The 15,533-nt window shown below is 38.9% G+C and overlaps 1 protein-coding gene across 3 annotated transcripts in view; it reads right to left on the reverse strand.

The window, feature by feature from the left end:
• Positions 1-2,458: 2,458 nt before the first annotated feature.
• LOC122549373 (uncharacterized) overlaps positions 2,459-15,533 on the reverse strand; it is a 39,155-nt gene continuing 26,080 nt past the window's right edge. For all 3 annotated transcript variants that reach the window (XM_087985997.1, XM_087985998.1, XM_087985996.1), the window contains 3 exons: positions 15,169-15,327; positions 8,095-8,262; positions 2,459-2,801 (listed from right to left, as the gene is read on the reverse strand). In XM_087985997.1, coding sequence (XP_087842123.1) covers positions 2,592-2,801; positions 8,095-8,262; positions 15,169-15,327 — 537 coding nt within the window. In that variant the 3' untranslated portion in view covers positions 2,459-2,591. The remainder of the gene's footprint in view (positions 2,802-8,094; positions 8,263-15,168; positions 15,328-15,533) is intronic.

Raw genomic sequence — 15,533 nt, forward strand, 5'->3', positions numbered from 1 at the left:
CAGTAATGGAGGCAGGGTTAGATAATTGTGGAGCATGTCAGGAGCAGAACATCGTGAAACAGACTGGAAGTGGGTTATGATCTGGAAATCTGAACCAAATAGGGCTGAGAAGAAGTGGCAGCATTGAACAAAGAGTCACATAGGATGAATATATTGTTAAACTTGTAATTTAATCTGCTATAAAGTAAAAAAAAATGGTCATGTGATGATTTACAGTAAAATAAAAACAAAATATTGTGGTTGCTGGAAATCTGAAATAAAAAATACATGCTGGAAAACCTCAGCATCTAGAGAGAGAAACATCTTCAATATGACTCATCTTCAGAATTCAGTGGACTTCAAATGTTAATATTGATCATTTACAATATAGTTAAATTTGGGCTCAATTAATCAGATCTGAGGGATAATATCTAGTTTTCCTGTCCTCTAGAATCTTAAGGAATCTAAGACTTTTACATGTTAATTGAGTAAAGATACTTCAGTTAATGTATTTACACAATGTGATATCAACATAGGAATTGCTGATTTAGCAGATGGCAAATCTAGTCAGTTTAATATTCTGAAAAATAGAGGCATAGTGGGGGAACTAGGACCTTGAAATCTGCAACTGTGTAAAAACAAAAGTGTAGAGGCAGCGAACCTTCAGAGAATTCCAGATTCTTCAGTCCAAGTGGCTCAATTTTGGCGCAAGGAGAGATGCAATGCCCAAACATTTATTCAGTTGAAAGGAATTGGAAAGAGGTGAGACAGTGAATGGCTTTAAACAAGATTAAGCACTTTCAATTTGATGTGTTGGGCAACCAGGAGCTCTGTAATGTTAGGAATGATGAACGAACAGTTATTAGTGGTGGAACGAATACAAGCTGTAGATTGTTTAGATCACCTGAGAATTATGGAAATGGGATAGTGAAAGACAAATCAAAAGCTCATTGGAACAGTTCAATTTGACGAAATGGGTTTTAGTGATAGGATTGCTCTGATAGAGTGGGAGTTGGTAAATGCTGTGGAAGTAAAAGTAGGAAAATCTTGAGATGGAAAATATACTGGGTTGGAAATTATCGACAATATAATGAAATTCTCAAGATCAGAGCATTACTTAATTTGGAGGTTTTTTTTCCACTTTTGCAATTTTGTTTCTAATCCAAATACTAAAAATGATAGTTTGCCTCACAAACTACTTAAAACTGCAGATCAATTATTTGAAATGTCCCAGGCAGTAAATGAATAAGTATTTATTGTATTGAAATGAACTGTGTTGAATTTGCAGTTTACAAACTTGATATACTTTGTGTTTGGCAAAGTTTTATTTGAGCTTTCATGATATGTAAAGTTCTGCAGCTCACCTTAATATGCATGCTGCAAATTCAGAAATGTGTACACTAGTAACCATCCTTCATTGAGTCTCAGAATTGAATACTACGTTCTTCCCACACCCCCACCAGCAACCAATTTTATTGGAGAAAGTGAGGACTGCAGATGCTGGAGATCAGAGTCAAAATGTGTGGTGCTGGAAAAGCACAGCTGGTCAGGCAGCATCCGAGGAGCAGGAGAGTCGATGTTTCAAACATAGGCTCTTCATCAGGAATGAGGGGGTGGTCCAAGGCAGCTGAGAGATAAGGGTGGGGGTGTGGTATGGAGGAAGGTAGCTAGGAATATGATCGATAGATAGATGAAGGTGGAGGTGATAGTGATAGGTAGAGTGGATAGGTGGGAAGGAAGGAAGGAAGATGGACATGTAGAACAGCTCAAGAGGGTGATGCTGAGTTGGAAGGTTGGATCTGGGATAAGGTGGGGAGAGGGGAAATGAGGAAACTGGTGAAATTGACATTGATCCCTTGTGGTTGGAGGGTCCAAAGGCAGAAGATGGGGTGTTCCTCCTCCAGGCATTGGGTGGCTAGAGTTTGGTGGTTGAGGAGGCCCAGGACTTGCATGTCCTTGGTGGAGTGGGAGGGAGAGTTAAAGTGTTCAGCCACAGGGCAATGGGGTTGTTTCGTGCACCTGTCCCAGAGATGTTCTCTGAAATGTTCCACAAGTTGGCGTCCTGTCTCAGAACCTTTCAGAGAACATCTCCAGGGGACACTCACTAAACCCCAGCGCCCTGTGGCCGAACACTTGCTCTCCCACTACGTCAAGGGCCACTTCCACCGCCAAACTCTAGCCACCCGATGCTTGGAGGAGGAACACCTCATCTTCCGCCTTTGGTCCCATGTGGTTGGAGGGACCCATGTTGATTTTATCAGTTTCCTAATTTCCCCTCCCCCTACCTTATTCCAGATCCAACCTTCCAACTTGGCCTGACCTCTTGAACTGTCCTACCTGTCCACTCTGACCTCCTCTCTGTCCTATCACCATCACCCCCACCTTCATCTACCTATTTCATTCCCAGCTACTTCTCCCCACCCACCCCCTCTCAATTTCTCTCTCAGCTCTCTTGGGTCACCCCCTTATTCCTGATGAAGAGCTCATGCTCGAAACATCAACTCTCCTGCTCCTCAGATGCCACCTGACCAGCTGTGCTTTTCCAGCAACTAATTTTATGACAATTTTTCAGACTTTACACAAAGATCACTCAATATAATTGGTTTGTAAAATTAGGAGTATATTGAAGTGGTGTTTACATTCCTTTGGTTCATTGTATTTGCTACTTGTTTCATGCTATCAGCAATGCTAGAAATTTCTTTCCAACTTCCTGAATGCAGGGAACTTTCCATCTTGAGTTGGGATTTCAGACAGTTTAGATCCTGAGCCAGTCTATGAATATGTGCTTTCATGAGAAAAAATTCATCATCTTTTTCAGAAATCTGTATAGAGCAATGTGATAGACATACAACATGATTAGAGGAATTAGATTAAAGTGTTAGAATAGATATCACTGCAATATTTACAGTAAGTTGAATGTACCTTTTTGACAATTGTTTCGGAGTGCTATCATCATTTGCTCCATTGCAGTTGCAAACTTGCACTTAATTAAACAGAATTGCAACTTTCCTGCTATTCTATTATCTGTTCAAGTCCATGTTAATCAACTGTAGTTGCTACTGTCAAATTATATAACTGAAACACATTAAAATGCATCTCTATTGACTAAGTGTCTTAATATGAAAATACAAATAGGAAGCAGGAGTTGATTGCTATGACTTCTGGAACATGCTGTAGCACTTAATAAGATCATGGTTGATCTGTTTTGAATTCCATATTGCTATCTACTCCTAATAACCAATTAATTTGCCAACTTTTAATTGCCATTACCAATCCTCCAGTTCCTAAAAGACTATCTAAAAAATGTTTATAGAAACATATGATCTGTATTCCTATTTCTGGCTAGCTTTCATTCAGATTTCGATTTTTCCCTATTTAATAACGTATTAGTCACCTTTAGTCCAGTCTTCTGACATGTACCATGATATGCTTTTCTTTAAGTCAGATGCTATCTTTCAATGTTTCCAATCTACCATGGATCCTGTCTCCATCCCTTAGAATTTATTTACTCGTAATGCTTGTTTTTAATTCTCTCATTGGCTGTCGGCATTGCTAGCAAGAATTTGTTTCTGACCTCAAAATGCCTTGGTGTTTGCTAGACCATTTAAGAGTCAAGCACATTATTTTGGGTCTGGAACCACAAGTAGACATGACCAGGCAAGAATCAGATGGGATTTTACAAATTAATAATGGTTTAATTGTCACCATTACCATTAAGGATTCTATGACAACGAAAATCAGCTTTAATAATTAAACTTAGAATTCTACCAGCACAACTAGTAAAATTTGTACATTGTGAAATATTCCCCAAAATGTCTGCCACTGAACCTCAATTGACCTTTTCAATTTAGCTAGGTTTGCTTTCATGCCCTCAATTTCCCTTATTTAAGACTAAAAGATAGTCTCAGACTTCTCTCTTTCACAAACCAAAAATAAATTCTATCATGGTCACTGTTACTTCAGGGCACCTTCACTGAGGATTAAAGAATGATCTATCTCATTGCACAAGATTAGATCTGACATAGCCTGCTCTCTGGTCTGCAGTTCTATGAAACTAATCCAAAAATATTCCATGAATTTTTCATCTAAGCTACCTTTCTCCCATCCGACTTTTCCAATCCACATGCGCGTTAAAATCTCCCTTGATTATCAGTGTCTTTGACAAGCTTCCATTATTCCTTCATTTATGCTCCACCCTACTCTGTCGTGTTACTATTAGGGGGCCTGTACACTACTCCCACAAGTGACTTCTTGCCTTAATTATTTTTCATCTCTCCACACTGCAGATCCTCAACTTGGATATACCCCTCTATTACACTAATACCATTAACAGCTTACAGAGCCACCACTCCACCTTTTCCTAGCTTCTGTTCTTCCTAAATGTGCTGTTCCCTCCAATATTCCATTACTAATCTATGTAATCATGCAGCCTTGTCTCTGTAATGGTAAAGGATCAGACTTATTTCTGTTTGTGCTTTCAGTTCATCTGTTTGGTTTAGAATGCTACATGCATTCAGATATGGGGCATGTAGTTTCACCCCTTACTCCCTGTAAATTCTACTGTTTGTTACCTGTTAGTTGACTCCTAGATCCAGAATCTCCATCCTTTCCTGTCATGTCTGTTTATTGCTTACTTCATTAATATCTTTCTCTTTGGCTTTGATTCTACTCTTTGAATTACCACAGTTTTTGCCACGTCCTCCCTTGCCTCCATTATTGTGTTTGAAATCATTTACTTTCCTAGTTTTGAGTTTGAAATTATCCCAGCACAGTTAAATTGGAGACCATCCCAACAGCACGTCTCCACCTATCCCAGTACCCCTGTCAGTGTCCCATGAATTGGAACCACTTCCACACTAGTCTGTTAATCTGATTTGCCTTATGTCAATTTGCTTGTGGCTCTGGTAATAATGCAAAGGTGATCTTTGAGGTTCCACCACTTAGTTTTTTGACTAGGCAAAATCTTTTTCTTTGTACAGCCCATGTTGTTGTTACCTACATGGGACACAACTACTGTTTCCTCCCCTCCCACAACAAATGAGCAGATGTCCCAAATACTGGCACATAGCAGGCAACACAACTATCTGGACTTGTTATTTGTCAGAATTTCCAAAAGAGTCACAGCATGGAAATAGATCCTTCGATCCAACCAGTCCATGCTGAACATTATTCCAAACTAAATTAGTCCCACTTGCACAAGCTAGAGGAGCAAGGGTTTCATCCTATATCAATTATGATTGGATTTATTCTTCCCGGAGATGGTGGTGTAGCTTCAGACTTCTTTAAGAACTCCCTACTTCTGTTGATGAGGCCTTTCGATAGGTTTTCAATCCATAAACTTTGATATAATGGTTTTCAGAGGAAAAGAAAGGGCAAAGTATTTCCAGTGTGGCAAGTTCTCTTTGGTCAGTGTTCGAAAGCAATGTCTTTTTTTACAGTCATATAGCATGAAAACAGATCCTTTGGTCCAAACAATACATGCCAAATGTAATTCCAAACTAAACTTGTCCAACCTGCCTGCTCCTGGCTCATATCCCTCAAAATCTTCCCTATTCATGTACTTATCCAAATTTCTTTTACACGTTGTAATAGTACTTACATGCACAACTTTCTCAGAAGTTCATTTCAAACCATATGTCTTTTTAAAATCTCTCTCCTCTCACTTTAAAAATGTGCCCATTGTCTTGAAATTCCCCATTCTAGGGAAAAGACAACTACCATTAAGTCTATACCTCTCATTATTTTATATACTTGTATGCGGTCGCCTCTCAACATTCTACGCTCCAGTGAAAAAAGTCTCAGTCTGTCCAACCTTTCTTTATAACTCAGACCTTCCACTTCAGCTTAATAATATACTTCCTATAACTAAGCAATACTTTTATGAAATAACTTTTTCAACCTTTTCTTTTCTCAGGACTAACCAGATTGAGGATTGCAATTAATTACTTCACTACTTAATATACCTTTCTGGAATTAATTTAACAGTATACCTTATATTAAAAAAATTACAATATAATAGTCATGAGACTTTAAGGATCTGGGGGGGGGGGGGGGGGGAGCATAAAGGTTGTGAAATTGACCTAAAATAGTTTGTTTGGATCCATGTTTCCATTTCCCTGCCTGACACCACAGCTAACATTGAGATGTCATTGGTATTAAATTGGAAATTTGAACTCATAACTGATTGCAGTATGGCATTACAGACTTCCTTACAATTGACTAGCATGAGCAAAGACTGTGGGCCAATGCTCAGGAATCTAAGTGAATTAATCATGTCAACAGCGTGACCATAAAAGCTGTCTACAAGCTAATTGCTCAGTAGAACGTTATTGAATCCTTGATTAGAATAGTCAAGTTGGGTTCCACCAGAAGTCAGGAAGCTTGATACCGACTAGAACTGACCATTCCAGGTGCCTGCAGTGACTTTCTGTAGATATGGAAGGATTATCTGAAAGTATCACACCATCCCGTCTTGGCGATGGTATTTGTGATATCCAGGAATGCCCCACATAACACCATCATAGAAATATTGAGAGAGATTCAATGGAAAAGTCTGCCAAAATCTTCTCAGGCTAGCTAGAAAAGGCATCAGAGTGTAATGTGATAATTTTTTACCAAAACTATCTGCCCCTTTCCGATTAGTCTTGAGAGAATGTTCTTGTGCCCACCTCTTTCACTTCTGCTTCAGAAGCTGTAAGGGGCTAGTTGAAGATACGTAGAGATAGTATTTCCAAGATAAAAGGATGGAACATTCTCAAAATCTTCAGTTAAAAATAAGTTTCATCTTAATGATAAATAAATATCCTGTTCCAGTGGGATTTATATTGAATTACAGGTATTATCAAATCATGCTCAAAATTTGAAATAATTCAAAATCTTTCAAGAGTTTCAGGAGCACTTTTGCTTTTGAATAAATTGCCTGCATTTTGGCTGAAAAATTAAATGAGCTAATATTCTTGGCTTAAAGGAATTTGTTTCATGGTTCAAAATATTACTAACAATTCCAATTTACTGGAGCAATTACCCATTAATAATCTAGACGGCTGAAATGCCTGGCATTTTTAACCTCTTTCTTTAGATTGTATTTGTCATGAATAATAAGAGGTATAGATAATGTTATTGGTTGTCCTTCCTCTAGGATAGAGGATTTCAAGACAAGGGGACACATTTCTAAGCTTCGAGGAGACAGATTTAAAAAGGACATAAGGGCCACATTGTTTACACAGAGTGGTTCGTGTGTGGAATGATGAAGGAGTGGATGTGCATACAATTGCAATGTTTAAAAGACATTTAGATAAGTAAATGAATAGGAAAGGTTTGGAGGGATATGGACCAGAAGAAGGCAAGTGGGACTAGTTTAGTTTGGGATTATGTTTGGCATGGGCTGGTTGGATTGAAAGGTCTGTTTCCAAACTGTATAACTCTGACTATAAATTACTTGAAATGCAAATTGATAATGGCATGGTAATATCAAACGGTAAATCTGGGACCTCATGGAGGTTGGCTACAATTGTCTAATGCCCTTCATTAGGTATAAATAAAAATGGTGGATGATAAGGACTCAGGTGGCCATGTGATCATGTCCCTACTTCTGACCCAAGAGCCTAAGGACACAATCCCATCTGCTTCAAAAATATATAATATCATTTCTGAACAGATTAGCAAATGACTGTGAAGGAACTAGAATAAGTCAAATTATCCATTCTTCCATCATCTTTTGGAAAGACTAAACAAAAGTAAAACATTTGAAAGTTTATAAACAATTTATGCCTGGAGGAGTTGACCTCCACCAAGATTCCCTTTCGAGGTATCCAATGCTGAAGGGCATGTTAGAACCATAAATAATGTTATTAACTGGTTCCTTGTGGCATAAAATAACAGCACTAATTGGTTATGCTGGTATCTATTTATTGTTTACACCCCAAGTCCAGCAATTTCTTGATCTCATGGGGAGGAAATGATGGCAAATTTTCCAGCAATCTGAAGATTTGCAATTTACTGCAGTCTATGGCAAGGAGCCGATCCCTGTTGGGTTTTTTTCCCTGCATTTATAATAGCAATCACCATGAACCAATCATTTTTGTTCAATTTCTCGCAAAACTTTTATCAAATTACCTGTTTATGTAATTCAGAGATATGTTCAACTAGACTGGCTTTCTCTCTCTTTAACTGGGTGTTTTCCAGCTTAATATTGGATTGGCGATTCTCTAGTGTAGCCAGTTGATTCCGGAGTGATGATCCTTTCAGTTCACCAGAGCTTTTTCCTTGTTCTTGACGCTGCAACTAAAAAAGATAAATTATGTCAGTTGAATAAGGTTTATAATGATTCACTTGTCTAATTTTGCCCTCTGTATCCACCAACTACCCCCTCCAAACCTAAGTTCTTACACATAATATTTTTTCACATTCTTCTGACATGTTTTCTTGTACTATATGCAGCTTTAAATTGATTGAGTAACCAAATAACTAATGCCAAACAATTGAGTGTACTTATCACATATGCATTAAAAAATTCCCTTGTAGATGGATCAACTGAGATTAGAAATACATTAGATGGATCACCTACATCCCACCATTATGTTACAGTAGTCCAAATCTAAACCTTTCATTGACAGTGAACAGTGATGCATTTTCTGGTTATTCATAGATTTAAAAGATTTTTTTTTTCTGCAAAGTTCCACATCAGGTTTGTTTTTGCTCTGTTTCTCTTCACAGATCCCTGACCTGAGTTTTTTTTTCTGGCCTTGTTTTTATTTTGGATTTCCAACATCTGCAGTATTTTGCTTTTTAACATCCTAATGCAGTTTTTGACAGCATGACAAATGGTCAGCTCCTCAATTCTCCATTAAAGTTATTTGCTAATCAACCTGCTCCGAGATATAATAACGCTTCTGGAACAGTTGGGACCTGGGATTCCTGGCTCACGGGGAGGGATACTACCAGTGTGCCATTCGAGCCCTCAACACAGTTTTCCATCAACTTGATAAGTCTCTCACTTAAGACTATTATCGATGCAAATGAGAATTCATTAGTTTGTTGGTCATTAGTAAATACTCTGAAGAATCATGGCAGTGCATCTCAGTTCCATTTAATGTACATATTGTATCATGTGGAAGCTCTAAGGCAGCTATTGTGACTTCCTCAACAACATATGGAGGATGTGTAATCAATTGGCAAAGTTCAAACAATAGACTTTGGAGATTGAGAAACAGTTGGCATTACTATAGCACATTTCAGGAGATGGTCACCCTTCAGCTTAGAGAATTCAGAAAAAGGAATATGGGGCAACAGCCAGAAAAGGCCAACTTAAATAATCAATGAGGTTCCTGAGTGTGCCTTGTTCTCCAGTTCAGAGCTGTCTACAGCACTACGGATAGCTCTCCTGTGCTAAATTTTCGGGGGTGAAGTGAAAAGGTGGATAAGGGAATGGAGGGAGGTCAGGGTGAGGGGCATGGATAGGATAAATAGACAAAGTCTCTTCCCTTGGGTGAGGAAGTCCAGAACTAGAGGGCATAGGTTTAGGGTCGAAGGAAAAAGATATGAGAGACCTAAGGGGCAACTTTTCACGCAGAGGCTGGTACATGTATGGAATGAACTGCCAGTGGAAGTTCTGGAGCCTAGTACAATTGCAACATTTAAAAGGCATCTGGATGGGTATATGAATAGGAAGGGTTTGGAGGGATGTGGGTTGGGTGCTGGCAGTTGGGAATAGATTGGGTTAGGATATCTGGTTGGCATGGACAAGTTGGACCGAAGGGTCTGTTTCCGTGCTGTACATCTCTGACTCTATGAATGTAAATAGTGAAAACTGATATATTTGTATGGCCACAGATATAATTCTAGGATAGTATGATGATCCCAAAGGTAATAATCTCCAGATTTCTACCAGTTCCAAGCAGTTGTGAATACAGAAATAGGATTGAATCCAAAATGTGTAACTTGAAAGATCAAGGAAAGGTTTTGATTCCAAGGCCATTAGAATCCGTTCTTAAGGAGATGAGACTTGTACCAATTTAGTGGTCCAAACACAATTGATTATGACCTGTATACTTATAGGGAGATTCAAGAGTGTTGTCTGAGAGGGTTCACGTTAATTTGAAAGGAACTTAGGAACGAGGATATAGCAGGAGAAAGCAAAATGAGGTAAGCAGAATTGGGGAGACGGCATTAGACAAGCAACTGTAAGTTATAAGATTGGATCATATTTTGAGCAACTACAAGAAGATCTCATTTAAATCTTCAGTGCATGTGTAGTAAATAATAATAATTTGTCTGTATGCACAAATAGTGACATGAGAGTCTGATGTCAAGACATGGCTCCAAAGAAGGCAGAAATAGATATTACATATTCCTAGCTACAAGAAATTACAAATACAAAGTACAAGGTTGAGGGATAATTGGGAATATTGATTTATGGGGTGTTTTGAGTCCTTGGAGAAAAGGACAGACCCTACTAGGCTCAAGTTAAGAAACAAAGTAAGTACCATTGTACTGGTGACCACCAACTAGTGGGAAGGAAACAGGAACATTTTTGCTGGGAAATTGCAAGTTCTCGAAAGGGCTTCAGTTATCTGAATATATGATAATACTATAAAGATTGGAAAGAAATAAGGATTACTAAGGGATGTTCAGAATTTTCTTATTTATATATGTTTCGAGCCCAATGAGAAAGGAGTCTTTGTGTCCTTTATGGCAGAGGAGAACATTCAATTCATAATGTCCAAAGATGCTGAGAAAAGTCCTATACAGCACAATCCCAAATTCCAACATTTGTCCATAAGTTCAAGTATTTTGTTAAATTTGAGGATTTCTGCCTCCTCAACCTTTTTAGCCAGTCTCATTTACTCTTAAATTGCAGCATATGATAAATGGTGTTCCTCTTTGCTTTTAAAATTACTGCACAGTTTATTGAACAAAAGGTTATCATGTCAGGGGCAGATCATGTCTTACAAACTTGATTTTTTTGGGGAGGTGATGACGGTAGAGCAATGGATGTTACTTACATGCGTTTTAGTAAAGCTTTTGACAGATCCCTCATGGTTGGCTCATTGAGAAGATTAAGATGTATGGGATCCACAGTGACTTGGCCATTTGGATTTAGAATTGGCTTGCCCATAGAAGATAGAGGGTAGTGGTAGAAAGCTGGAGGTCCATGACTAATGGTGTTCCACAGATTTCCGTACTGGGACCTCTGCTGTTTGTGATTTATATAAATGACTTGAATGAAAATGGAGGTGGGTAGCTTAGTATGTTTGCAGACAACACTCAGATTGGGGGAGTTGCAGATAATGTAGAAAGTTGTCAAATGACACAGTGAGATATGGATCGGTTGCAGATATGGGTGGAGAAATAAGATATGGAGTTTAATCTGGGCAAGTGTGAGATGCTGCACTTTTGGGAGGTCAAATATGAAGGAAAAGTATATAGTTAACGGTATGACCCTGAGCAGCATTGATGCACTGAGGGATTTTGGGGTCATAGTCCATAACTCGGTGGAAGTGGCCACACAAATAGATAGGGTGGTAAAGATGATGTATGGCATGCTTGCCTTTATTGGTCAGGGCACGGAGTAAAAGAATCAGGAAGTGATGTTGCAGTTTTACACAAGTTTGGTTAGGCCACACTTAAGAGTATTGTATTCAACTCTGGTTGCCATACTACTGAAAGGATGAGGAGGTTTTGAAGAGGGTGCAGAAGAGGTTTACCAGGATACTGCCTGGATTAGAGGGTTTGAGTTGTAAGGAGAAGCTAGACAAACCAGGGTTGTCTTCTTTAGAGCAGCAGAGGTTGAGGGGAGACCTCGTAGAAGTTTATAAACTTGAGAGGCATAGATAGAGTAGATAATCAGATCTTTTACCCGGAGTTGAAATGTCTAATACGAGAGGGCATACATTAAGAGGGCCAAAGTTCAAAGGAGATGTGAGGGGCTAGTTTTCTTTGCAGTGTGGCAGGAGTCTGAAAAGTACTGCTGGGATAGTGGTGCAGGCACATGCAAGAGGGGCATTTAAGGGGCTTTTAGATAAGCACACTAGTAAGCAAGGAATAGAGGGATATGGACCAAGAGCAGGTAGAAGGGATTAGTTTAGCTTGGCATCATGTTTGGCACAGCATCATGGGCTGAAGGGCCTGTTCTATGCTGTACTGTTATAGGTTCTAAAAAAATCCTGTATTGTGAATATCTTGCAAGTGACATTTCAATGATATTTGACAATTTCAACAATATAATTTGTTTTGTGTGGATGAGTCTTGGACTAATGTTTATTTGAATACTTAGGTAAAAGTTCATACATATAGTTATAGAGATGTACAGCATGGAAACAGACCCTTCGTTCCAACTCGTCCATGCCGAACTGATATTCCAACCCAATCTAGTCTCAGCTATTACACAAGATTCCAAATGAAAGAAACCAAGAGTATTCATGACCATATCGTGGAGGCTAGGTCATTGAGTATGTTGAAAACAGAGATAGATCTTGAATGTCAAGGGGATCAAAGGTTACGGGGGTGAGGGGGGAGGGGAGAGCATAAAAATGGAATTTAAAAACCTATCTGCCATGATTGAATGTTAGAGCATTCTCTATGGACCAAATTGCCTAAGTTCTGCTCCTATGTCTTATGGTCTCACAGCAAGGAGTTTAAAAATTGACTTCAGGAGATAAAAGTAAATGAATATAAAGCAAGAAATGTTGAAGTCTGGGTCATTTTATGAAATTCTCACAAAACGGATTTACTGAAAAGGCACAATTTTGCCTTTACAAAGTTATTCAGAGACCCTGCAGCTAGTAACTTTCCCAAAATCTTTCCACCAACTGCAAGGCACAAATCAGAGTTAAGACTTAGCAGATGAACGGAAAACAGAAAAGATGTTAGGGCGTTAGTTTTATGTAAGGGGAATCATGTTTGACTAACTTGGAGACATTGGAATTTTCTTCTTCAACAAAGTACTTCTTGGAAACTGCGTCGTTGTAGATCATTACTGATCTTGTTCCTTGAACTCACTTCAAGGAAAACAAGTGACTAGGTTTTTAATGACTGGGCTGTTATGTTTGAACAGTGTTTTCAGGCTAAAGGAGGGTTTTTGTTTTCAATTGGGGGGATTTCTAACAGATTCTGGATTAGTGGTGCTGGAAAAGTACAGCAGTTCAGGCAGCATCCGAGGAGCAGTAAAATCGACGTTTCGGGCAAAAGCCCTTCATCAGGAAGCTGCTCAGCATATTTCTGAAGCACACTTATTGTGAATTTAGTTGTCCTTGTGAGTGATTGAATGTCATCTTGATATTATGGGCTGGTGAGGGCTGTGGGGAGGATGACCAAACTGACCATAGCACTGTGGTACAGGGATCCATTCCAGCAGGGGGTAGAAGAGAGAAATGTAGTTGTAATCTGGGACACAAAGAAGAATACAGTACAAGAATCGGCCCTTTGGCCTTCCAAGCCTGTGCCATTACATTTTGCCCTTCCATACTAAAACCGTCTTCACTTACAAGATCTGTATCCCTCTATCCTTTTCCTATTCATATATTTGTACAGGTGTTTCTTGAATGTACAGTATAGTCAAGAGAAGAGTCACTGTTCTCTGAAGTCTGTGTTGCCTGCCTGGTTCAGGATACGTCATCTGGGTAGCAGAGGAACTTGGTGGGGAGTGGAAAGATCCAGTTGTCATGATCTTCTGTTTGCCAGTCCCTTTTCCTTTTTTCCCCTCTTTGCTACAGTTTTTCTTCCCCTGCTCCCAAACTTAGAACATCTACCCTACCTGTAGGAAATGGAGAACAGCATCAGGGAACAGTCTGGCACGGGAGACTAGTTGGAGACCAGACCAGTGCAAGAAATGAGTCAAAGCTGGAGCAGGAGAAGTCCAAGCCTAGGTTGACCCAAGAGGCAGGTCCCGGAAGGGAGTCATGGCCGGAGTCCAGAGTGGGAAACACAGCGAGTGCATGCCAGCTGGGGGGACAAGTCCTGGAGACAGGTCAGGACAGAGGCCAGTGCGTGGATGCTACAAAGCCTCAAGCTCTGAAGCATTGTGGGCATGGACTCAGTGGAAGAGTATTACTTTAAAGATACTTTTTATTATCATTCTGGACATTTAAACTCTATATTCTCATGGTAGCTTTTTTTAACAATTTCAATTCTGTAACAACACTTAAAGTATCTGTACCTAGGTACTCTGTACTTAAGCTGGTGCAGAGAAGTGACATTTCACTTTTCACTTCCCTCATTCCACTTATGTACCAATGACATAGGTTGAAAGAGGTTCTGCTGAGAGAATATAAGCAGCTAGGAGCTAAATTGAAAACCTGAACCAAAAAGGTAATTTCTGGTCTACTACCCAAACCACAAGCAAATTGACAAAGGATCAGTAAGATTAAACAGGTAAACACATTAGCTCAAAGATCAGTGTGGGGAAAACTGGTTCAAATTCATGGGACACTGATAGCAGATTGGGGAAAAAAGATGAGCTCCACTGAATCATTGGAATTGAGTCCTGGTGAATTGCATAACTAGGGCTGTGGATAGGGTTTTAAACTAAATAGTAGGGTGGGAGTTGGGGGAGGATTGGCAGAGGTGAGTGAATTGTAATGAAATATAAATGTATGCTGATAGGCCTCTCAATGCTCACTCTCAAACATTTTCATCTCACTATTCCAACTTTGGGTGAAAAATTGAGATTGTTGTCCTCACCATCAAGAATCTAATTTTCCCACTGAATCACCATTGTCCATATTGTTCAGAGGCTGGGAAAATTCAGCCATAGTAAAATATGCTAACAGCAAAATTGAACATGTCTCAATTTCAGAACTGACTGAATAAATATTTATCACAGTAACTGCAGATGAAAATTGTAAGTGAAATCACATACTCCAAGAACCAAAGTGTAATTATTTCAATTCTTGTTTGTCACCCTTCGTTTTTAAAAAAAAGCAGTTATTAATTAATATGACAACTTATAAGTTAACTCAATAGAAAACTTTCCAGAACCTTGCATACCTTACATGAATGTATGATGAAAATACAATCAATTTTAAAATCATTTTGCTTGCCTTTGCTCAATAATTAATAGCTTGTGAATGTGTTTTATCATGAATGCTTAGTATCAGTTTTTAAATGGTTCCATTAATAATTATGCTCAGCATAATCTTGAAGGAAGAACACAAGAACTACTCTACACTGGTCATGTAGAAGGAGTACTACCTGTTCCATGGCAGTGAGAACCTTTTTCTCCTCTTCCTTCATCATTCTTTTTAAATGAGATAATTCCATTTCAAGTTGTCTCTCTTGCTCTTTTAGAGAAGTCAACTGTATGACATTGGTTGAATGCTTTGAATTCTTCTTGTCCCTAAGTGCTTGAACCTGTGATAGAGATATTTCATCTTAGAAAAAACTGCAGTTGTGAGCTTAAATTTAACAATAACTGATCTGGTAGCAGTCCACAAACAATCAGTATTCAAGTCTATCAGAACATCATAAGAATCTTAATATTTAACATTGAGATCTTTCGCAGTGAAAAAATCATTAATTGATCAATCCTGGCCATCACAACATTATAGTTTTAGTCA

Source organism: Chiloscyllium plagiosum, unplaced genomic scaffold (assembly GCF_037043375.1).
Source record: "Chiloscyllium plagiosum isolate Xiang-an unplaced genomic scaffold, Cpla_swu_hap1 HiC_scaffold_4, whole genome shotgun sequence".
Taxonomy (NCBI): Eukaryota; Metazoa; Chordata; class Chondrichthyes; order Orectolobiformes; family Hemiscylliidae; genus Chiloscyllium; species Chiloscyllium plagiosum.